This window comes from Pristis pectinata, chromosome 9 (genome assembly GCF_009764475.1).
Source record: "Pristis pectinata isolate sPriPec2 chromosome 9, sPriPec2.1.pri, whole genome shotgun sequence".
Taxonomy (NCBI): domain Eukaryota; kingdom Metazoa; phylum Chordata; class Chondrichthyes; order Rhinopristiformes; family Pristidae; genus Pristis; species Pristis pectinata.
Window position 1 is genome coordinate 44202239 of NC_067413.1, and position 23315 is coordinate 44225553.

At 41.4% G+C, this 23315-nt stretch overlaps 1 protein-coding gene across 3 annotated transcripts in view; it reads left to right on the forward strand.

Moving 5' to 3' along the window:
• The window catches only part of LOC127574461 (sorting nexin-31-like), a 92837-nt gene extending 73970 nt beyond the window's left edge, over nt 1-18867 (forward strand). For all 3 annotated transcript variants that reach the window (XM_052023479.1, XM_052023480.1, XM_052023481.1), the window contains 3 exons: nt 1241-1315; nt 13874-13934; nt 18159-18867. In XM_052023479.1, coding sequence (XP_051879439.1) covers nt 1241-1315; nt 13874-13903 — 105 coding nt within the window. In that variant the 3' untranslated portion in view covers nt 13904-13934; nt 18159-18867. The remainder of the gene's footprint in view (nt 1-1240; nt 1316-13873; nt 13935-18158) is intronic.
• The last annotated feature ends 4448 nt before the right edge of the window (nt 18868-23315 follow it).

Genomic DNA, 23315 nt, shown 5'->3' on the forward strand with positions numbered 1-23315 from the left:
GTGAATCTGTGGAAGCCAGGTCATTGGGTGTATTTAAGACAGAGATTGATAGGTTCTCAATAGTTATAGGGATAAGGGTTACAGGGAGAAGGTGGGAGAATGGGGTTGAAAAAAATTCAGTCATGATTGAATGGTGGAGCAGATTCAATGGACCAAATGCCCCAATTCTGCTCCTGTATCTTATGGTCTTAGTATGTAGGTGCGTGTTAGAATCTGGGGAGTTGATGAGAGTGCGGGGAGAATAATAAAAAAAAAAAGGGATTCATAAGGATTAGTGTAAATAAGTGGTTGATAGTTGGAACTGAAGAGTGTTCTGGTGCTGTGTATCTCAATGACTCTGATTTGTTTCTCCATTCCCTGCATTGATATTGGGCAGGGCAACCTTCTCATTGGTGATCTGGGAGCCACCCATTGAAAGAGCACAAAAAGCAGTGAGGAAAACTGCTTTCCCACTACCCCTGGGTGGGGGCAGTTTATTTTTTTAGTTGCTGTCACAAGTGGCTGAAGTAAATTAGCCTGTAAAATTTTAAAACACCTTTGAATACCCCCACTGGATAGAGGCAAGGCAAGTGAAAATCAATTGGGCTGTTTTTGCTTGCCTTTGTGTTGCAGCAACCAAGTGGACAAGTCATTGATGAAAGTATCACCGACCAGCAGTGTATGTACTGAAGTGAAAGTAGGGCTTGAAATGTTGCTTTAGCCTGGGAAATTTCTTTAAATCTTTGTTAGTGTTTGGTAACATAGTTCTTTATAAGAAAGTTACTGCTTCAGCTCCTAGTCTCTAGAAAGCTTAACTAAATCGAACTTGTGAATTTTAATGGTTTGGTCTCTACCATAATTATTTCTTCCACAAAATCTTCATTTCCTTTCCTTTTCTCTAGGAAGTTTTTTTTTCTTGTCCTATTTCCACCCACGCTTTTATTCTTTTGGCCTTTTTTGTTTAACCACCTTTTGGGCACAGATGACCACATCCCATAAAGGGATAGTATTGGTTAGCAGTCTATATGATCATTTTGAAAGCCAAGTGAATCATTCTTAAAGCAAAATTCTGCAGAGTTGACATTCATTGCTGAAATGGAGTCAATTGCTGAAAAACCTTGATTGTCATGTAAGCCCTTGGGTTGTTTTTTCAATTGTTTTCCATCAAATCAAAACATTTAAACCCTCAGTATGAGCCATCAAGATGTTTTTGAAGTGTGTGTTTTATTTCATGCTTTGCTAATTGTTAAATCTTTTGCAGGCCTTTCTTCTGGGACGATGCATAAAGGAAATCTCAATACATAAGCCAAAGTTAGCTGGGAACCATGCAGAAATGGTAAGTGTTGAAATAACTAGCTGAGTTTAGCTGAGGAAATAATGGCATATTAACAGGCCTTTCTGGTAGCCTTTATGTTCCTGCTTATCACCCCTTTTAGCTGTCTCCACCTTCACCCTCCCCTCCCTCCCATCTGCCTTTTATTTCGTCTGCCTCTACCTATCATCCATCTGCTTCTGTGCTCTAACTCCACCCCTCCCCCTTCCCTACCTAGTTCCTCCTGCCCATCATCCTTCACCCCTCCTCAGCCATCCAATCACCTACTGACCCCTGTCTCACCACTACCCCTCTCCTCTTTATACCAGCTATCTTCCCTCTCCAACCCGGTCCTGATGCAGGGTTTCGACATGAAATATCAATAATTCCTTTCTCCTCCACAACTACTGCTCGACCAGCTGAGTTCCTCCAATAGATTGTTTGTGGGCACGTTAATGGTGCCCACGGTTTTAATTTAACTTGCTGTGAATTCGGGAGAAATCTAGAGTGGCTTCAGGAGATTGGGATGCACAACAAGTTGCAGATCGTTAGTACTTGCAAGTCGATACATGCTGCTCTGCTCTTTGTTTCCACACAGTCAGCTGTTCTGAGAATTTGCTGGGTTGCACATAACTGCACGTTCCATTCACCACAAAATTTCCTGGTACTCAATGTTGGAAATAGTTTATTGAAAAGATAATTAACTGCCAGTTAACCTCTGGGTCAGAATGGAACTGATCCAGAGTATTCAATCATGTTCCTGCATGCAGTAAATTGTGAATGATTCTTTAAAATAATATCTCAAATTCTAATTTTTTAATTATTTATTTTCAATATCTTCCTTTCTCTGTTCCACCTGTCCCCGCACCACTGCTCTTTTCTTCCTCTCTCTCCCAGTAGCCATATGTTTCTTTCTTTCAGTAGCTAATTTCACTTTTACTCCTCTATTGTTTCTGGTTACTTGGTATTTGTTCCTGTTTCTTTCTCAACTGTTTTAAAGGGATAGGCACTTTGTCCCAGCAACCCAGTTGCCCTGTTGTCCCTATCGTGCTGTTGTCAGCTTGCTCATCCAGCAAGTCATAAGGGAGAAATTTTTTTTATATGCTAAAGAGTCATTGTCGGCAACTGTGGCTCAGTTGATTGCATTCTCTCCCCCGAGTCCCACTCCAGAGAGTTGAGCACAAAATTCTAGACTGACTCCAGAGCACAGTAAGGCAGTGCTGCTGCACTGTCAGTGGTGAGACTAGATTAACTGTTATGCCAAGATCCCTTCCAGTGATAAGAAAGATCCCATTGCAGCGCTTCGGAGAAAAACAGGTGAGCTATCCCCGGTGTCAGTTATTCCTCATCAATATCACCAAAGTATATTAGCTGGCCATGATCACATTCACAAGTTATGAAGTGATGATCACATTGCTGAATTATATTGTCATTATCACATTGCTGTGTGACAGAGCTTGCTGTGCACTATTTGGTTGCTGTGTGTTTTCACATTGCAATAATAACTCCTTTGAGAAAAGCTTTCCTGATCACTTGTGGTTCAGTCTGCAGGAGTGACGCTGAGCTGTCAGTTGCCTGCTGCTTTAACTCATCCAACTCCCAGTTCTGTCTTTTTCCTCCTACATTGTTACAACAAGGCCCAACACCAGCTTGAGGAACATCAGCTCGTCTACCACCAGGGCACATTGGAGCCTGCAGGATTCAATACTGAATTCTTCAACTTTGGATAACTCGCTCTTTCTGTTTGTATGAGAACTGGCCATGTTTTCCTGCCATCATTTAGACTCAGTTTTTACTTTTTATGTTTTTTTTTGTGTATGGTCTGGCGTTTTTGGACATGTTCCAGAGCCTTACTATTGGCAACACATTCTGCAGACAGAGAAGCTTAATCTGATTTTCAACTGCCTCTTAACAGAAACATTAGGATATCTGCTCTCACCAACAGAAAGATTCACTTTGTCCCATTAGTTCTCCTCCTCTATCTTCTCTGCTGCCTAAACTAACTAATTTCTCTTTTTCAGTTCTGAGGAAGGCTCCCAGACTTGAAACATTAATTGTTTTTATTTCCACAGATGTGAATTTCTGACCTGCTGAATGTTTCCAGCATTTTCTGTTTGTATTTCAGATTTCCAGCATCTTCAGTTTTATTGATTCTCCTGTATAAATACAAACTTGTTGACATAAGGGTCTGCAGATGCTGTAATCTGGAGCAAAAAAAAAACAAACTGCTGGAGGGACTCAACGGGTCAACAGCGTCTAGAGGGAAAGGGATTGATGTTTCAAGTCAAGACCCTGCATCAGGCCTGAGAGTGGAGGAAAAGGTAGCCAGTATAAAAAGGAGAAGGGGAGGGGTGAGGTAAGGGCCGCTAGCCGATAGATGGACTAAGGAGGGGTGAGGAATGATGGGCCATCAGAGCCATTTAAAAGGGACCTCGGTTCCCTTTTAAATCTTTCCCCTTTCACCTTAAATCTATGTTCTTTAGTTTTAGACTCCCCTACCTTGGGGAAGAAATGCAACCATCCACTTTAACTATGCGCCTCATGATTTTATATACCTCTACAAGGTCAATCCCTCAGCCTCCTGCACTCCAGGGGGAAAATGTCCCAGTATACCCAGTTTGCCCTTGTAACTCAAACCCTCCAGTCCCAGCAATATCCATGTGAATCTTTTGTGCATCCCTTCCAACTTAATGACCATAAGACATAGGAGCAGAATTAGGCCAATCAGCCTATCAAGTCTGGTCCACGATTCAATCATGGCTGATTTTTTTTTCAACCCCTATCAATCTCTGCCTTAAATACACCCAATGACTTGGCCTCCACAGCCCTGTGGCAACGAATTCTACAGATTCACCACCCTCTGGCTGAAGAAATTCCTCCTCATCTCAGTTTTAAAAGGACACCCCTTTATTCTGAGGCTGTGCCCTCGGATCCCAGACTCTCCTACCAATGGAAACATCCTCTCCATGTACCCTCTATCCAGGCCTTTCAGTAATCCAGTAGGTTTTGATGAGACCCCTCTCTCATCCTCTGAACCCCATTGAGTACAGGCCCAAGGACATCAAACGCTCCTCATTTGTTAAGTCTTTCATTCCTGGGATCATTCCTGCGAACCTCCTCTGGACCCTCTCCAGGGTCACGCACATCTTTCCTTAGATATGGGGCCCAAAATTGCTCACAATGTTCCAAATGCAGTCTGACCAACATCTTATAAAGTTTCAGCAGTACTCCTTGCTTTTATATCTCGTCCTCTCAAAATGAAAGCTAACGTTGCATTTGCCTTCTTTACTACTGACTCAATGACGTTCTTCTTATAGCTGGTCACCAGAAACTGTGCACAATACTCCAAGTGTGGTCTTACCAACGACTTGTACAGGTGCAACATGATGTCCCAACTCCTGTACTCAATGTCCTGACTGGTTAAGGCAAGAGTGTCGAATGTCACCTCCATCAATTAAAACCTAATCTTGTACCTTTCATGATATTACACCCTTAATGAGGCATACAACTCATTGAGCCTAAGCAAGTGTTTCACTCATACTCTTCATGTCCTGGAATATTCCTTTTCCAATCAATGATCTAATTCCCATTTGAAAGAGTTCATAGACATTGCTTCATCAATGATTTGTGGCAGAGAATTTTGTATTTTTATTCTCCCACTCTAGAAGACAAATCTAATACCCCCCCCTTGATTATCCTTTATGGCTTCTCTGACTTGTATGCTGTTATTTCTGTTTCCTAAAACAATCTATTGCTCGTCTCCTTATCATATTCCTGATGACAATATTCATTCACCATTGTGCTCTCTGCACTGACTTCTCTACCTATTCAGAGATGTTGCATTTTATATCGTAGTGAACTGACATTTCACCTCTTGCATTGCTTTCAATATCTTTAAACGGATGTTATCTGTCTCGGATTAAGTGCATTCATTCTATGTTTTGAATTTACTGGGAGCTTTTTCTTCATGAAAACATTTTAATATTTAAAATATTTTCAGTATTTAAGAGATGCTGAATATGTACATAAGTTAATTATAGTATGTTATAGAACATAACAGGTACAGTCTATTCAGCTCCTTGACTATGCTTCACCATTCAGTACGATCACGGTACATTCAATGGCTCGTGTACATTTTGTTGCTGGATTTCTACACCCAAAATTTTTTACTCTTGGCCCTGAAACACGCTCAATGACTGAACATCCACTGGAGTGAAGAATTACAATCCTCAGCATAAAGAATTTTTTAACTTCAGCCATGCTTCTTATCCAGAGTCTGTCTCCTATTTCTAGATTATGCAGTTGAGAAACGGGCTCTCGGTATCCACCTTATCATTCCTGTCAGATTCTCGTCCACCAAAGAATGGAAACGAAACTTGCTTGTGTCATGTTTATGCCACAAATCCTGGTTGTTAGTAATTCATGAAGCTCCATTAGAAACTGTAAAACATTTAAGAGGATTGAAGGTTTGGTTACTGGTGCACTCACATTTCACACAGTTACTGATTGCAACAACAACTTCAAGCTTTTTGTATCTTTCCACTAAGATAAAAGTACTAATTCAGCTATTTCCTCAGTGCCATGATCAACTTACTATCAGTTCTGCTTTAATGTGAGTTGCAATTGGTGTGAAACAAAGCCTTGCTGAGGTTAATAAATTTTGTTTTAATCATTTAAAATTGAAATTTAATATTGTCTGGGCTAACACATCAGGTGATGTAGATGATGTGCTAACTAGAATGGCCATAACTAGTTCAGTGACTCTTTTTTAAAAAATTAATTTATTATTTTACCTGTTCCCACCTAACATCCATGGATAGTAGTACAATTTGTTGGTGGGCAAATGGAAGCATAAATTTATCCATCGGAGATCAGAGATAGGATCTATGATCATTTAGAGAATCATGGACTGATTAGGGACAGCCAGCATGGATTTGTGAAGGGGGAGATCTTGCCTCACTAGCCTGATAGGGTTCTTTGAGGAGGTGACCAGGAAGATTGATGAGGGTAGTGCAGTGGATGTGGTCTACACGGATTTTAGTAAGGCATTTGACAAGGTTCCGCATGGTAGGCTTCTTCAGAAGGTCAGAGGCCAAGGGATCCAGGGAGGCTTGGCCGTGTGGATTCAGAATTGGCTTGCCTGTAGAAAGCAGAGGGTTGTGGTGGAGGGAGTGCATTCAGATTGGAGGGCTGTGACTAGACGTGTCCCACAAGGATTGGTTCTGGGACCTCTACTTTTTGTGATATTTATTAATGACTTAGATGAGGGGGGGTGGAAGGGTGGGGTTAGCAAGTTTGCAGCAGCTGGATGAACCTTCGGTTTGTTAGGGAGAGCGCGAGCAGGAGATGACAGGAGTTATAAAGAATATGTAGACAGCACCTCAGTGGCGGTCCCCTCAAAACCGATATCTCATTTTAGATTTGGTTGGGAGAGGATGACTTCATAGAGGAAGACCTCAGCAGCCAGGCCTTGGCACCGTGTCTGGTACTGTGGTCTCAGCAGAGGAAGCGAAATGCAGTGGTTATTGGGGATTCGATAGTAAGGGGTACGGATAGCAGATTCCTGCGATACTGACAATGAGTCTCGGATGGTGTGTTGCCTCCCTGGTGCCAGGGTACGGGATATCACGGACCGTGTCGAGAATATTCTGAGAGGGGAGGGTGAGCAGCCAGAAGTCTTGGTACATGTAGGTACCAATGATGTAGGTAGAAAAAGAGAAGAGGTCCTGAAGGAGGAATACAAGGCATTAGGGAGAAGGTTGAGAAGTAGGACCTCAAGGGTAGTAATCTCAGGACTACTACCCATGCCACGTGTCAATGACAGGAAGAATAGAAAGCTCTGGCAGTTGAATTGCGTGGCTGAGTGACTGGTGTAAGGGGCAGGGCTTCAGATTCTTGGATACCTGGGACCTTTTTTGGGGGAGGCAAAGACCTATTTGCTAAGGATGGGTTGCACCTAAACTCCAAAGGGTCCAATATCCCTGGCGGGAATGTTTAATTTAGTTGTAGGGGAGGGTTTAAACTGATCTGGCAGGGGGATGGTAACCAGGATGCTAGGTTACAGATGCTAAGGTGAGGGAGGAAGTGTATAGAAACGAATCCATTGAGGATGGCAAGAAGGACAGGCAGGTGATAAGTCAGGATAATTACTGAATAATAGAAGTACAACAAATCAGGATGTTAGGATACAGAATGTTAGGATCGGGGATGAGGATGTCAGGATACCGAATGTTAGGATAGGGGATGAGGTCTACAGGAACATGTCTAAGATAGTAGGTAGCGAAGATAGTAAGAAGGATGGACAGGTAGAAAGTCAGGATAATCTGCTGAACAATAGAAGTACAATAAAATCAATAGCAGATACCAGTCTAAACGTACTATATTTAAATGCACGTAGCATCAGGAATAAAGTAGATGACCTAGTGGCACAACTACAGGTTAATAAATATGACATCGTTGCAATCACTGAGTCGTGGCTTCATGATGGATGTGATTGGGAACTGAATGTCAAGGGGTACACAGTGTATAGGAAGGACAGGCGGGTAGGCAGAGGGGGAGGTGTGGCCATGATGGTTGGTAATGATATAAAATCAATAGAAAGGAAGGACATTGGGCCAGAAGAAGTGGAATCCTTATGGGTGGAGCTAAGAAATAGCAAGGGTAAAGGGACAATAGTAGCAGTGATATATAGGCCCCCAACAGCAGTCAGGAAGTGGACCATAAGTTGCAGATTGAGATAGAAAAAGCGTGCCAGAGTGACAATGTGAAGATAATTATGGGCGATTTGTCTAAGGGATGTTTTTCTGGAGCAACTTATTGAGGAGCCCACCAGGGATCGGCTGTTTTGGATGGGGTGCTGTGTAGTGAACCCGAGGTGATCAGGGAACTAAAGGTAAAGGAACCACTGGGAACAAATGATCACAATATGATTGAGTTTAGTTTCAAAGTTTGAGAAGGAGAAGCTGATAACTGGTGTATCGATATTTCAGTGGAATAAGGGAAATTACAAAGGTATGAGAGAAGAGTTGGCCCAAATTGATTGGAGGAGTAAGTTAGCTGGAGGGACGGCGGAGGAGAAATGGAAGAAATTTCTACAGGAAATAAGGAAAATGCAGGATATATATATTCCAAGAAAAAAGAAGGTTTTGAATGGAAAAAAGGCACAGATGTGGATAACGAGGAGGTGAAGGATAAAATAAAAGCAAAAGGGGCGGCGTACAAAGTAGCAAAAATTAGTGGGAAAACAGAAGGTTGGAAAGTTTTTAAAAATCTGCAGAGAGAAACTAAGAAGGTCATTAGGAAAGCAAAGATGAGTTATGAAAGGAAGCTGGCGGACAACTTTCGGAAGGATCCTAAGAGCTTTTTAAATACATAAGGAATAAAAGAGAGACACGGGTTGACATAGACCAATTGATAACAGTGCAGGAGGTATTATAATGGACGATAGTGAGATGCAAGGGAATTGAAATGAATATTTTGCATCGGTCTTCACCATGGAGGACATAAGCAATGTGCCGGTTAGTCAGGAGTCCTCACAAATTGGAACTGAGTTCAGATTGAGATTACTAGGGAGAAGGTGCTAGGAAAACTAAAGGGGCTTAAGACTGATAAGTCTCCCGGACTGGATGAGGTGCATCCCCGGGTTCTGAAGGAGGTGGCTGTAGAGATAGCGGAGGCATTGGCAATTATTTTCCAGGAATCGATAGATTCTGGCATCGTTCCGAAGGACTGGAGGGTAGCGAATGTAGTTCCGTTGTATAAGAAAGGGGGTGGGAGGCAGCACAAAGGAAATTACAGACCTATTAGTCTGACGTCAGTGGTGGGAAAATTATTGTGAATCTATCCTCAAGGAGGAGGTTAACCGAATACCTAGAGCGGCAAGGCAAGATTGCGACCTAGTTCACATGGTTTTTGTGAAGGGGAGGTCCTGTCGACCAACCTATTGGAGTTTTTTGAAGAAATCACGGTAGGGGTGGATAAGGGAGAGGCAGTAGACGTTGTGTATTTAGACTTTCAAAAGGCCTTCGATAAGATGCCTCACAAGAGACTGATTAATAAGATGAGAGGTCATGGAATTATGGGTAGGATAACAGAATGGGTGGAGCATTGGCTGGTTGACAGGAAGCAAAGGGTGGGAATAAAAGGATCTCGTTCTGGTTGGTTACCGGTTACTAGTGGTGTGCCGCAGGGTCGGTGTTGGGGCCGCTCCTTTTTACCTTGTACATCAATGATTTTGGATGATGGAATAAATGGTTGTGTGGCTAAGTTTGCGGATGACACCAAGATAAGTGGAGGAGTAGGGAGCATAGAGGAAATAGAAGGATGCAGAGGGACCTAGACAGTTTAGGAGAATGGGCAAGGAAATGGCAGATGAGATTCAATGTTGAGAAATGTGCAGTTGTACACTTTGGAAGCAGAAATAAGCGGGTAGATTATTATCTAGAAGGAGAGAAGATTGAAAGTACGGTAGTACAAAGGGACTTGGGGGTACTTGTAAAAGATACCTTAAAAGTTAATCACCAGGTTGGATCGGTGGTTAAGAAAGCGAATGCTATGTTGGGCATTCATCTCGAGAGGTATAGTGTATAAAAGTAAGGAAGTGTTGATGAGGCTCTACGGGGCACTAGTGAGGCCTCATTTGGATACTGTGCGCAGTTTGTGGGCCCACATCTTAGGAAGGATGTGCTGACATTGAGAGGGTTCAGAGGAGATTTACGAGAATGATTCCGGGAATGAAAGGGCTTGCGTATGATGAGCGTTGTCGGCTCTTGGACTGTACTCACTGGAGTACAGAAGGATGAGAGGGGACCTCGTAGCGACATTTAAAATGTTGACAAGAAAGGATAGAGTAGATGTGGCTAGGCTGTTTCCCTTGGTGGGCGAGTCCAGGACCAGAGGGCACAATCTTAGAATTAGAGGGTACAGTTTCAAGACAGAGATGAGGAGAAATTTCTTTACCCAGAGGGTGGTGAAATTGTGGAACTCCTTGCCACGCACAGCAGTGGAGGACAGATCAGTGGGGGTGTTCAAGGAGGAGATAGATAGATATCTAAATAGTCAGGGTATCAAGGGATATGGGGATAAGGCTGGAAAATGGGATTAGAATAGTTTTGTTTTTTTTCCCAACCCCATTTCTTTTTTCCCTTTTCCTTGGAGCAGACTCGATGGGCCGAATGGCCTGCTTCTGCTCCCTTGTCTTGTGATCTTGTGATGGCACAAAGATCGGTGGTGTTGTGGATAGTGTGGAGGGCTGTTGAAGCTTACAGAGGGATATTGATAGGATGCAGAGCTGGGCTGACAGTGGGCAGATTGAGTTCAATCCGGAGAAGTGTGAGGTGGTACACTTTGAAAGGACAAACTCCAAGGCGGAATACAAGGTAAATGGCAGGATTCTGGGCAGTGTAGAGGAGCAGAGGAATCTGGGGGTTCATTTCCACAGATCACATGAAAGTTGCCACACAGGTGGATAGGGTAGTTAAGAAGAGCTTATGGGATGTTAGCTTTCATAAATTGCTGGATCGAGTTCAAGAGCCGCAAAGTAATGATGCTGCTTTACAAAACTCTGTTAGACCACACTTAGAGTACTGTGTCCAGTTTCTTGTCGCCTCATTATAGGAAGGATGGTGGAGGCGTTGGAAAGGGTGCAGAGGAGATTTACCAGGATGCTGCCTGGATTAGAGAGTATGGATTATGAGGAGAGACTAAAGGAGCTAGGGCTTTACTCATTGGAGAGAAGGAGGATGAGGGGAGGACATGATAGATGTATACAAATATTAAGAGGAATAGATAGAGTGGACAGCCAGCGCCTCTTCCCAGGGCACCAATGCTCAATACAAGAGGACGTGGCTTTAAGGTAATGGGTGGGAAGTTCAAGGGAGATATCAGAGGGAGGTTTTTCACCCAGAGAGTGGTTGGTGCCTGGAATGCGCTGCCTGGGGTGGTGGTGGAAGGCTGATACGTTGTCAAGTTCAAGAGATTGTTAGATAAGCATATGGAGGAAGTTAAAATAGAGGGATATGTGGGAGGAAGGCGTTAGATAGTCTTAGGCCGTGGTTTAAAGGTCGGCACAACATGGTGGGCCGAAGGGCCTGTATTGTGCTGTATTGTTCTATGGTTCTATGGTTTGCTTTTCTCACACTTCCCAACTATTATTCCCTACTATTAATTAGCCCCTTCTCCATGTTTTGAAGGTCGGCACAACGTGATGGGCTGAAGGGCCTGTATTGTGCTGTATTGTTCTATGTTTGTATGTTTATCCCAATGTTGGACGCATTTAAGTGGCAGCTCCCTTATCTTCAAAGGCAACTATTGTTCTCAGCTGACCTAAGATATCAATTAGGAGATGCTTGCTTTGGGTGATGTGACCTTGCTTTGCCAATCGCCATTTGGTTTGTCCAGCGGATCTTTCCAACTCTTTTACCTCGTTAAATATCAAAGAACTGCAGATGCTTGAAGTCTGAAATAACAACAGAAAATGCTGGAAACACTTGATAGTTTAGGCAACATCTGTGGAAAGAAAAAAAGGATTTAATGTTCAGGACAAAGCCATTTCCATTGGAGCCAGAGTTCTAAACCAAATGGGATTAATTGGTTGGTACGAGCAGAGAGCTGACTGTTGGCTGAAGGGCCTCTCCTGTGGTTTATTACCCACTATTCGACATAGAAATATGCAGCACAAAAAATGGACCACTTAGGCCGCGGGTCCATACTGGTGTTTATGCTGCATGTGAGCTTCCTCCTAGCTCTCTTGATCTAAGATTGTTATTGTAAGTGTAACCTTATAAATCTGTTTATTGACCCCTTAGTGTTTTTCTCTCAGTATCTGATTACTACTTAATACAGTACTCCATAGAAACATGTTCTGAAATTAAGGTAGATGAAACACTGTAATGGAGTACTAATAATAGATGCAGGAAAAAACAATTAGTTTTGGATTATAAATATAGCAATAGCCGGAGCACATTCAAACCTGGCCATTGCTTCCAAAGCTGGTAAGCTGGCATGTGTTTTATAAACAACCTGGATGAGGAAGTGGAGGGTTGGGTTAGTAAGTTTGCAGATGACACCAAACGTTGGATGTGTTGTGGATAGTACAGAGGGCTGTCAGAGGTTACAGCGGGACATGATAGAATGCAAAGTTGGGCTGAGAAGTGGCAGATGCAGTTCAACCCAGATAAGTGTGAAGTGGTTCATTTTGGTAGGTCATATATGATTGGCAGAATATAGTATTAATGGTAGGACTCTTGGCAGTGTGGAGGATCAGAGGCTGCGCAGGTTGACTCTGTGGTTAAGAAGGCCATATGGTGTATTGTCCTTCATCATCGTGGAATTGAATTTAGGAGCTGGGAGGTATTGTTGCAGCTATATAGGACCCTGGTCAGACCCCACTTGGAGTACTGTGCTCATTTCTGGTCGCCTCATTACAGGAAGGATGTGGAAGCCATAGAAAGGGTGCAGAGGAGATTTACAAGGATGCTACCTGGAATGCGGAGCATGCTTTATGAAAGCAGGTTGAGGGAACTTGGCCTTTCTCCTTGGAGTGAGGGATGCTTGGATGAGGGGCGACCTGATAGAGGTATATAAGATGATGAGAGGCATTGATCGGGTGGATAGTCAGAGGCTTTTCCCCAGGTCTGAAATGGTGGCCACAAGAGGACATAGGTTTAAGGTGCTGGGGAGTAGGTATAGAGGAGGTGTCAGGGGAGCGTTTACTCAGAGAATGGTGAGTGGTGTGAATGGGCTGCCGGCAACAGTGGTAGAGGTGGATACGATAGGGTCTTTTAATAGACTGTTGAATAGGTACATGGAGATGAGAAAAATAGAGGGCTATGGTAAGCATAGTATTTCTAGGGTAGGGACATGTTCGGCACAGCTTTATGGGCCGAAGGGCCTGAATTGTGCTGTAGGTTTTTCTATGTTTCTATTGTCTTCCAATCTGACCATTGTCTTTTTTCCCCAACAGCTGATGCCTAACTTGAGTGTTTCTAGCATTTTCTGCCCTTACCTCATTGTTGTTTCTGTATACAAGTCTATCATTGAACTTTTTGGCCAATGATCTTCTCTGCTTTCAGTCCTGTTAATAATTAGGCAGCACAATCAAAATAAGGACATGGATTTTCATTTAACTCCAGTGAATGTAATGCTGAAGGCTGACTTGCTGCACTCTCTTTATAAAGTATTGAGATTCTAAAAACAGGGATCATGATACTAGGAATGTCTCCTCCTCTGTCATGCGTAAGTATTGAATAGACCCAAGAGAATTACAGCACAGGCTGTGTTTGCAACTGGCTCGGTACTACCTGATGGATTTTCATTTAAAATGATTTGTAATTGATATCTTTAACCCTGCGCTGAAACTCCTAATGTAGTGCACTGCTCCAATACTCTTTATCCAAGCCTTTTAGTTATAGATTACTCATGGTTGATGTACTTGCCCTCCATAACATTTACTGTATTAAATGCCGCATAATATATTTAATAAACCTGTCATAAGCAGTTCCAGGATAAAAAGTTGTATCAAATCTCTATAATAACTTGTATCTTGTCAGAACATAAATTAATTTATGAACTTGCATTCTACAGCAGTTGGAGAGTGTGGCACCCAGATTTTAAACCAAAACCCTGGAATACTCAGTCTAACCTGGTAAGGACTGTTCATAGTCAAAATTTCAGGAGGAGGAAAAGAAATTGTGATTTTTGTCAATTCCGTGTTCTCCAAATCAGAGCTCTTCTCTCACATTGTCTCAGGAATGAAAGTTGATGTATGCCTACCTCTGAGTTTTTGCTAGCAATGCCTTCAAGGGAAATGTTTGGGAAGGGAGCTGAGTTGAATGATGCGTATGTTGTCTTATTTAAGTTTGGATGTATTCAGTTAATAGGAATTGTTCCCACCTTGAAAGATTTTTGGTTGTACACCATTGTTCTTGAACCCTTATATAATTGTAGCATTTATGTCATATTGCCCCTCTTCAAACTTGCTACCAAAATGCATCAATCCACTTTCTGTGCATTTAAAATTCATCTTCCTTGCATCTGCCCATTTCACCATCCATGTTCTTCTAAAATCTGTTACCATTGTCCTCATTTTTGACTTGTGTGTCATCTGCAAACATCGAAATTATTTGCTTCTGAACATATCCAAGTCATGAATTTGTATCAAAAATAGAAATGGTCCTAATAGCCAAGGAACACCACTGCATACATTGCTCCAAATCTAAAAGAACCATTCATTAGTCCCTGCCCCTTAGCCTCTTCATATCTAAGAAATGACTGACTCTACATCCCATGGGCTTTAACTTACTAACAAGCCTATTATTTAAAATGCCTTTCAAAACTGTAAATGCACCACAACAATCCTTTCCACTATTTTGTCAATGATACTTGACTGATGATTATTAGTCAGACACTATTTACCTTTAACAAATTTTTGATATTTTTCATTTATTAGGCAGTGAGTTTTCTAAATGCAGTTAATTTTGTCCCAGATTATTGTCTCCAAATATGTGACTCATCAGCTTTGAATTCCCATTCATTTTTTTTTAAACAGGGATGTAACATTTGCTACCTTCCGCCGCTTGCTTACCACCCCCCATGTCTACAGAGAATTGTGGCCAGATCCTCCATATTTTCCACCCTTCCTTCCCTTGGTAACTTAAAATACAATCTATCCAGATGAGGTGTTAAGTCTGCCAAGCTCCTCTTTTTAATCCTGGAACTACTACGTCACTCTTTTCTGTAACATTGGCAGATTCTTATCTTCAGTGGAGATAGATGCAAAATAACCTCTTATTTCTCTGCCTTGTCCTCTGCCTTTGTGATGTAAATTGAATCAATTCTCATCAAGAAAGAGTTATATTTTTCAAAGTTTTCATTTTTCTATTTGATTTTGAAAGCCAAGCCAGTTTGCAAGTGTCATCCGGCTGCTGGCTTAACCAAGATATATTTGCTTTCCAGTTTAAAGTTAAGTGCAATAAGAATGTGTTCCAGCAAATGGATCAGTGTATGTAGCCACTTCCCATTTCCATTTACTGCTGTATTCTTAATTCAACAACACTGTGACTTTAGATTTGTGCCTTTAAGATATTGAACAGACTTGGCATTCATGGCCATGTATGAAATGATAGTCCACTAGTGGCCTTACACAGAGTACACGCTTTCATTTAACTTCTGGCCTAAGAGGATAATCACCAACATCAGTTCAATTCCACTGAATCTGCTTTGTCTGTTCTCTTTTCTTCAACATACGGTCATCATACTTTACGTTTTTGGGGCAGACTTTCTACTGCCCTGAGATTGCTGACTGTCTGTTTTTGAACCAGGCCATTTGTTGCTAAATGCCGTCTTCTTCAGTTCCCGACACATTAGGGTTTATCCATGCAGTGCAGTGCCACAATAAGCCTTTCCCGGCAAAACTGTCTGTCTGTGCCGACAGAGCAGCTTTGACAGACAGTGTGGTCCAAACCCCAGCTTCATTGGTTGCCAAAGCTGTCACAGACACTCAAAATCACATGTGAACTATAATTTTTTAAAAAAATTAAAAAAATATTACAAGACTCAAAAAAACCAAATTTAAGTAAACTTAATTAAATCAAATTTTACAAAAAAGCTCTAATTCCATTGCACCCAACAACTGATCTCACCCATTCCTTTCAGTGGGGTCCGCTGTACTCTAGTCAAGAGTAACCTAGCACTACTTGATGAGCATATTTTCCAGCAGGAAAAATGGGACATCAGTGGAAGTTGGCAGTGCCCATTGGACTCCACAAAGTCCAATGTATCCCCAGCATATCCCAGGGCAGGCGCTTGAAGGTTTATGATCGGGAATTGTTCAGTTACATCTTATCTGTTGGGGGTGTCCTGATGCAAAAATCTAGCCCAATGTTTTGTTTGGGCTAAGATTTTTGACTGTATTCAAAGAAAAGGTCTAATTCTCTGAATAGGTTTGTTTGGTGCCAAGTTGAGAATGAATGGAGTATCTCATTTGCCATGAATTATACTCCCCTGTTTACTAAAGGGCAACCTATATATTTTTGTATAACCACAGGTGAGGTACCAGAAGACTGTTATTCCAATTTAATTAATACTAATTAGTCACCATTTTGTTTATTAATATGAAACATTGTGATTTCAAGTGTGATTCAATACAATCTATTTTGTAACATTTTGTTTTTCCTTTGTTTCATGTACTTTGTATTTTTTTATCTGGAATTAATACAAATATTGAATAAGAAAGAAAGAAGACTGGAGGATAGCTAATGTTGTGCCTTTATTTAACAAGGGCTTCCAAGGTCAAGCCAAGGAACTATAGGCTGGTGAGCCTTGCATCAATGGTGGGACAGTTGCTGGAACCAAATCTGAGGGACAGGATTTATTTGCATTGGGAAGGGCAAGGACTGATTAGGGATGGTCAGCATGGCTTTGTTTATGGGAGATCATGTATCATAAATTTGATTTGAGTTTTGTTTTAGAGAGTGACCAAGAGGATTGACAGGGCAGGGCAGTAACCTTGTCCACATGAACTTGAGCTATGCTTTTTGACAAGGTCTCACATGGTAGGCAAGGGCCAGAAGGTTAGAATACATAGGATCCAGGGTGAGCTAGCAAATTGCATACAAAATTAGCTTGGTGGTATGAGGCAGAAATTGGTAGTGGAGAGTTGTTTCTCAGACTGAAGGCCTGTAACCAATGGTGTGCCGCAGGGATCGGTGCTGGGTCCTTTATTTTTCACCATATATTATAATGATTTGGAGGAGAATGTAGGTGGCATGATTAGTAAGTTTGTAGATGACACAAAAATTAGTGGTATAGTGGATAGTGAAGAAGGTTGTATAAAGCTACAACAAGATCTAGAATAACTGGGAAAGTGGGCAAGGGAATGGTGGATGGAATTTAACTCTGACAAGTGTGAAGTGATGCATTTTGGAAAGTTAAACCAGACCAGGACATACACAGTGAATGACAAGGCCCTGCAGAGTGTTATTGAACAGTGAGACCTTGGGGTACAAGTACATAGTTCACTGAAAGCGGCAACACAGATAGACAGAGAAGTGAAGAAGGCATGTGGTATGCTTGCCTTTATTGGCAGAGCCATTGAGAATAAGAGTTGGGATGTCATGTTACAATTGAAGAAATCATTCGTTACTTGGTGTATTGTGTGCCACAGATAGGAAGGATGTGATTAAACTAGAGAGGGTGCAGGAAAGATTTACAGGAACTTGGCTAGGACTTGAAGGCTTGAGTTATTAGGAGAGACTGGATAGGCTAGACTGTTTTCCCTGGAGCAAAGCAGGTTGAGTGGTGACCTTTATAAAATTAGGAGGGGGTAGATGGTCAGCCTTTTTCTCAGGGTAAGGGAGTTTAAGGTAAGAGGGGAAACATTTAAAGGGGATCTGAGGGGCAAGTTTTTCACGCAAAGGGTGGTGGGTATATGGAACAAGCTGCCAGAGGAAGTGTAGAGGTGGGTACAATTACAGCATTTAAAAGACATTTGGACAGGTGCATGGGTAGGAAAGCATTAGAAGGATACTGGCCAAATACAGGCAAAATGGATATCATGTAGCTAGGAATCTTGGTCAACAAGGAAAAGTTGGGCCAAAGGGCCTATTTCCATGCTATATATCTCTTTGAATCTATGAATGAGAATTAATTAACAAGTTTCCAGACCAGAGTTCATCAAATAGAAGGTGTACAAGCTTTGAATAAAAGGTATCCCATTATCAAATTATAACTTTCATAATTTTATGATGTGTTGAAGAGTTTTCCACTTCATAAAAATTCATAATGCTGTTTTTAGTGGAATGCATGTTTTATGTATGAAAATAAATGTTTTGTGACAATTTGAATGCAAATAACTCTGTTACTATTCCAGAGCAAACATTCTGGAGCAGTGCAGCAAAATCAGTGTAAGCGAGTGACAAGAAAAGGTGAAGCAAGCGTATTTGAATACATTGCTGATGACCAGTTGTGACCATAGTCAACAACATTAACCATAAACATGGTTTTTTTTGGTGCAGTAGACTATCTGACTGACTGTACTTTAGGTCATCGACTTCAAATGTCGCAGGGGTAGTAAATTGCACATTGCCTACTCTCCATACTATTGTGGTGATGTTTGGGAGCTTTTATTCCTCCCAAGGAATTTGTTACCTGGACAAAAAATTGGATTAGGTAAACCAAGAGGGACTACTGCGGATTTTTCTGCAAAATGAGTGCAACACAAATGGCTGAAGAATAAATGTTACTTGACCTTTGCAGGGGCAAGAATTCTTTTCTACTTTTTACGTATGGATGACCCTATTGTAGCACAGGATTGTCATAGTAAATGTAGAGTTTCATTATCTGAACCTTAGTCAGAGTCTGACTGTCTTCAAGTGTTTACTTTAAACTCTGTACAAAGTGGGAAAAAAGTTGATATTTAGTTTATTGCCCTAACTTGTATTTTAACTTTTTCCATTTGGTTCAGTGTTTTGGACAATAGAATGTAATATGTATCCTCAAGCCCAACTTCACGTACGCTGTGCACGGTACATCTAGGGAAGAGTTGGGTACAAGAAAGGAATAAATCTACTTTCACAATCTTGGTGCGACTGAATTCCCTTTGTTGGGGTGGGTCCTTGTATGTCATAAATTAAGTACAAATGGTGGCGGTATAAATGGTAAATCATCAGTGTTTCTGCACTTTAAAAGCTGGTTGTACTTGTGGATTTGTTGGATGCATCTACATGAGATTACACTTTGCTGTTTCAATAAACAAGTTATCACCTTGGTATTACTGAGATGTATTATAAAACCAATATAGACGAGAGTGAGAACATACATGAAAGTTCTAACATTTTCAGTGATGTTTGCCTAAAGTGATTGTGACGATCAATATTAGATATTAAAGGAATTAGCAAAACATTTTAAAATGTATCGGACTGCATATGAATTCCATGGAAGAAAATCATGGTTAAAGTGGAATATTTAGTCACACACTATGCAGTCATGGACAGTTTGTTAAACAATCATGATTCATAACATGAGCCACTGGACTGTTTGAACTTTGAAGCTCTCACATTGCTCTCTTTGGCAATTTTTTATCTTTTGAATTGAAAAATTATGTAATGGAGCAATGAACAGTGTTGCATATTGAACCATAATAAACAGTCTTGTCACCAAAAGAAACTTTGAATTTTTGCTTTTACTTTGTGTTACATCCTTGGGAATTGTAAGCTGATTTTCTCCTCTTTTCTCATTCTCCATCTTCTCATTCTGAAATTAACATATTTTAAATTGTCCCAAGTCTCCTTTAAACATTCACTCTATTGTTTCATAGAAATGATTCCAAACAGTTTGCTTTATTTTGTCAGCTTTCTCCTCTCTGGACATACCATTCTCATAATTCAGCTAAAATGCAAATGTACCCTGAGCCTTGGGATTCATGGGAGAGTGGGGTGTTGGAGGGTGGTGCCTTATTGTCCCCGCTCCATTTGTTTTCTCAGTTTCCACATTCTGGGTATGATTAGGCCCTTAGGAGAGGTCTGCATTCCACAGTGGTCAATCTTGGCTATCTGAGAATGGATCTTATTTCCTGCTAATCTGTTCTCTCTCAAATACCCTTCCAATTCTCCTTCCACCCACCTACACTAGGGGTAATTTACGGAAGCCAATTAACCTCCCAATCTCTATGTCTTTGGGACGTGGGAAGAAACCGGAGCATTTGGAGGAAAGCCACATGATTGCAAGGACAATGTGCAAACTCCACACGGACAGCACTCAAGATCAGGTTTGAACCCAGGTCATTGGAACTATCAAGTAGCAGTGCTAACTGCTTGTGCAGTGTGCTCTCTGAATTTGACGAAGCAGTAGAGAAGGTTGAAGACTAAATGGACTTCCAAACTCTTGATAAAATGACACGCAACGGATGTAATCATGTGGAACTAAAGGACTGGTGCTATCTGATGAAATTACCTAAAGGAGAGGAGGCATTGTAAACTTTACCGTAGAGAGAAAAACATTGTGTTGATTGGATGTTTTCCTCCCTACGGTAAAATTTATAGCAGGGTGTTTCAAGGATCAGGTTTAAGATTAGATCTGGCCTTTGGGACTGAGAATACATTTCTGAAGTTTATAGATGGTACAAACTTGGCAATGTAGCAAGGAAGATAATAGCAGACATCAGGAGAACATAGTCTGGTTGGACACAAGCCAGGGTGCAGTTTAATGCAACCAAGGAATTCAGTTAGGTACTTTAGGAGGCACAAAATGGAGAGGCAGCAAATTCTAAATGGTAATTAAGGAAGGGCAGATGGACCTAGAACAGCACGGGAACAGGTCCTTCAGCCCACTATGTCTGTGCTGACCATGATGCCAATTTAAACTAATCCCATCTGCCTGCACATGGTCTATATCCCTCCATTCCCTGCCTGTTCATGTGCTTGTCTAAATGCCTCTTAAATGTTGCTGTAATATCTGCTTCCACCAGCTCCCCTGGCAGCATGTTACAGGCACCAACCATTCTCTGTGTGTAAAACAAAAAACTTCCTTGCAAATCGCCTTTAAACTTTCCCACTCTCATCTTAAACCTGTGCCCTCTGGTATCTGACATTTCCACCCTGCAGAAAAAGACTGACCATCTACGCTTGTCATAATTTTATATGCTTCTATCAGGTCGCCACCTCAGCCTCCCACAGAGAAAACATTCCAAGTTTGTCTGACCTCTCCTTGTAGCTAGTACTCTCTAATCCAGACAGCATCTTGGTCAACCTCTCCAATGCTTCCACATCTTTCCCGTATTGTAGCAACCAGAACTGCAGACAATCTACGCCTGGAGGTGTATATGCACAAACCTTTATAGGCAGCAGGGCAAGCGACCAGGCAGTTAGGAACCATACATTGTATTGCAACCTATTGGCCTCAGCTGGATTTTACGTCAATTTCTGGGAACCACACATTGTGAAGAATGTCATGGGCTAGGAAGGGGTGCAGAGGAAGTTTACTAGAGATGAACAACTTCAGTTAAGTAGAAAGGCAGGAGAAGGTGGGATTGTTTTTAGTTAAAATGTTAAAGGAAAATCTAATAGTGAGATTTTAACAGAGCTAATAAGGAGGAAGTGTTTCTCCTCAAAAGTTGGTTATAATCCAGAAGCCATAGATTTAATAATTTGCAGAAGGACCACAGGAGAAATAAGGATATATTTTTTCCATCGAGTTTTGATATCTGAAACATCTTGAAGGCTGATGGCATTAGATACTTAAAAAAAATTCAAAAAGAGTTGAATGCATTGAAGAGAAAAATTTTTCAGGGTTATAGGGAAAAAGCTAGCATGTGAAATTAAATCAGATTATCTTCAAAAGAGCCACCTGTGGGCTGTTTCAGCCATGGGTCAGTTAGTAAGCTTGTCTTTGAGTCAGAGGTTGTGGTTTCAAGATATCCAAGTACAAAAATCTTGGCTAAAATTCCAAAGTAACACACAAGGAGTGCTTCACTGTTGGAGGTGGGCCAGAAATAGCTCTACACAATTTTTTTTGTGTTAAAATGGTGTAGTGGGTCACTCTAATGCTGTTTGTGATAGTCAGGTAAAGAGTGGGAAATTGAATTGTGAGGTTCACAGAATAATATTGCTGAGTTTCTCCATGTTTTGCCACATTAAAACTGACATTCCGACATTCCCTTTTGATGTGCTGCAAGTTTTAGCAGTTGCTTGTGCATAGCTCAGCAGAGGTAAGCCAGGTCTTACAGTGACATACCACAAACCAACCAACATTCTTCCAGCTACAAGTAAAGTTGCTACTGATTACTGCAATGGTGCAGGACAGTGCTCCCAGGGATTAGGGGGATGTAGCTAGTGAAGAGCAGTGCCTATATGAAATGTGTTCTTTGTACAAGGGGGCCACAAAGAAGTTAGAGTTTGGTACTCCTGGCAAGAGGTTGCCAGAGTGGCCTCTGTAAAGATATGACTACAGTTTATGAATCCCTGCAATTTGGGGAATGCAAGCAAGTGCCCTTTCCCATTCTGCTTGCTCTTCTGGGCTGTAGAAAAGGGGATGGCGTCTCCTCTCCCTGAGAACAATGAGCTGCAAAACATGAGATCTGGCAGAGATTGGTAGCAGCTGCTTTCTGGAATGATCTGAAGGCTACAAAGATGAAAGTGACAGCAACCCTGACTTCCACAAGCAAAGCAGTCATTACATTTGAGGTTGTATTTAAGGTCACAGATCTTAGTGAGGACAAATAATGCAGTTTGAGTACTAGCCCATCATGGCATGGTTTTTGGGGAAACAAGGTTAATAAAGTCATAGAAAGATACAGCATGGAAACAAGCCCTTTGGCCTACCAACTTCATGCCTGATCCTTAATTAATTCCATTCTTTTGTAGTCTTCCCACATTCCCATCAACCCTCCTTAGATTCTGCCACTCACTGACACAATAGGAGCAATTTACAGCAGCCAATTACCCTACCAACCCTGCATGTCTTTTTGATGGGGGAGGAACCTAGAGTAACTTGAGGAAACCAGTATTGTTTGGAGAACGTGCAAGTTCCATGTAGACAGCACCCGAGGACAGGATTGAACATGGGTTTCTGGAGCTGTGCTGGTTGTTCTGCGAGTAAATAAAATACTTCAGATAAGTGAGGTTGAAAATCTCACTGCAGGTGTATTTTGCACATTGTACTTCTGTTGACATCATTAGGAGGAGTTTCATGTCTGTAAAAAAGGGAAACCATCAAGCCCTGTTTATAATTACATCACTTTCCTATTAAACTTAACCCGGATGGATTTCTGGCTTTACTTTGTTTCCTTTTATTAACTTAAGGAATCAACATTATCTTCTTTCAATGGAATTTCATTAATTCCAATGATGAAATGTTATGGTTTTGATATCTCTTCTTGATCTTTTTCTGGAGGGAGGTCATATAAACACAATTCCTATCCAAAACCACATAAAAATTATTATATTTTCTTGCTCCTGTGAGCCTCGTATCAAGATTTGCATATCTCTATTCCATTCAAATTTGATGGGTTTCATCAAGCTTCATTTGGGGA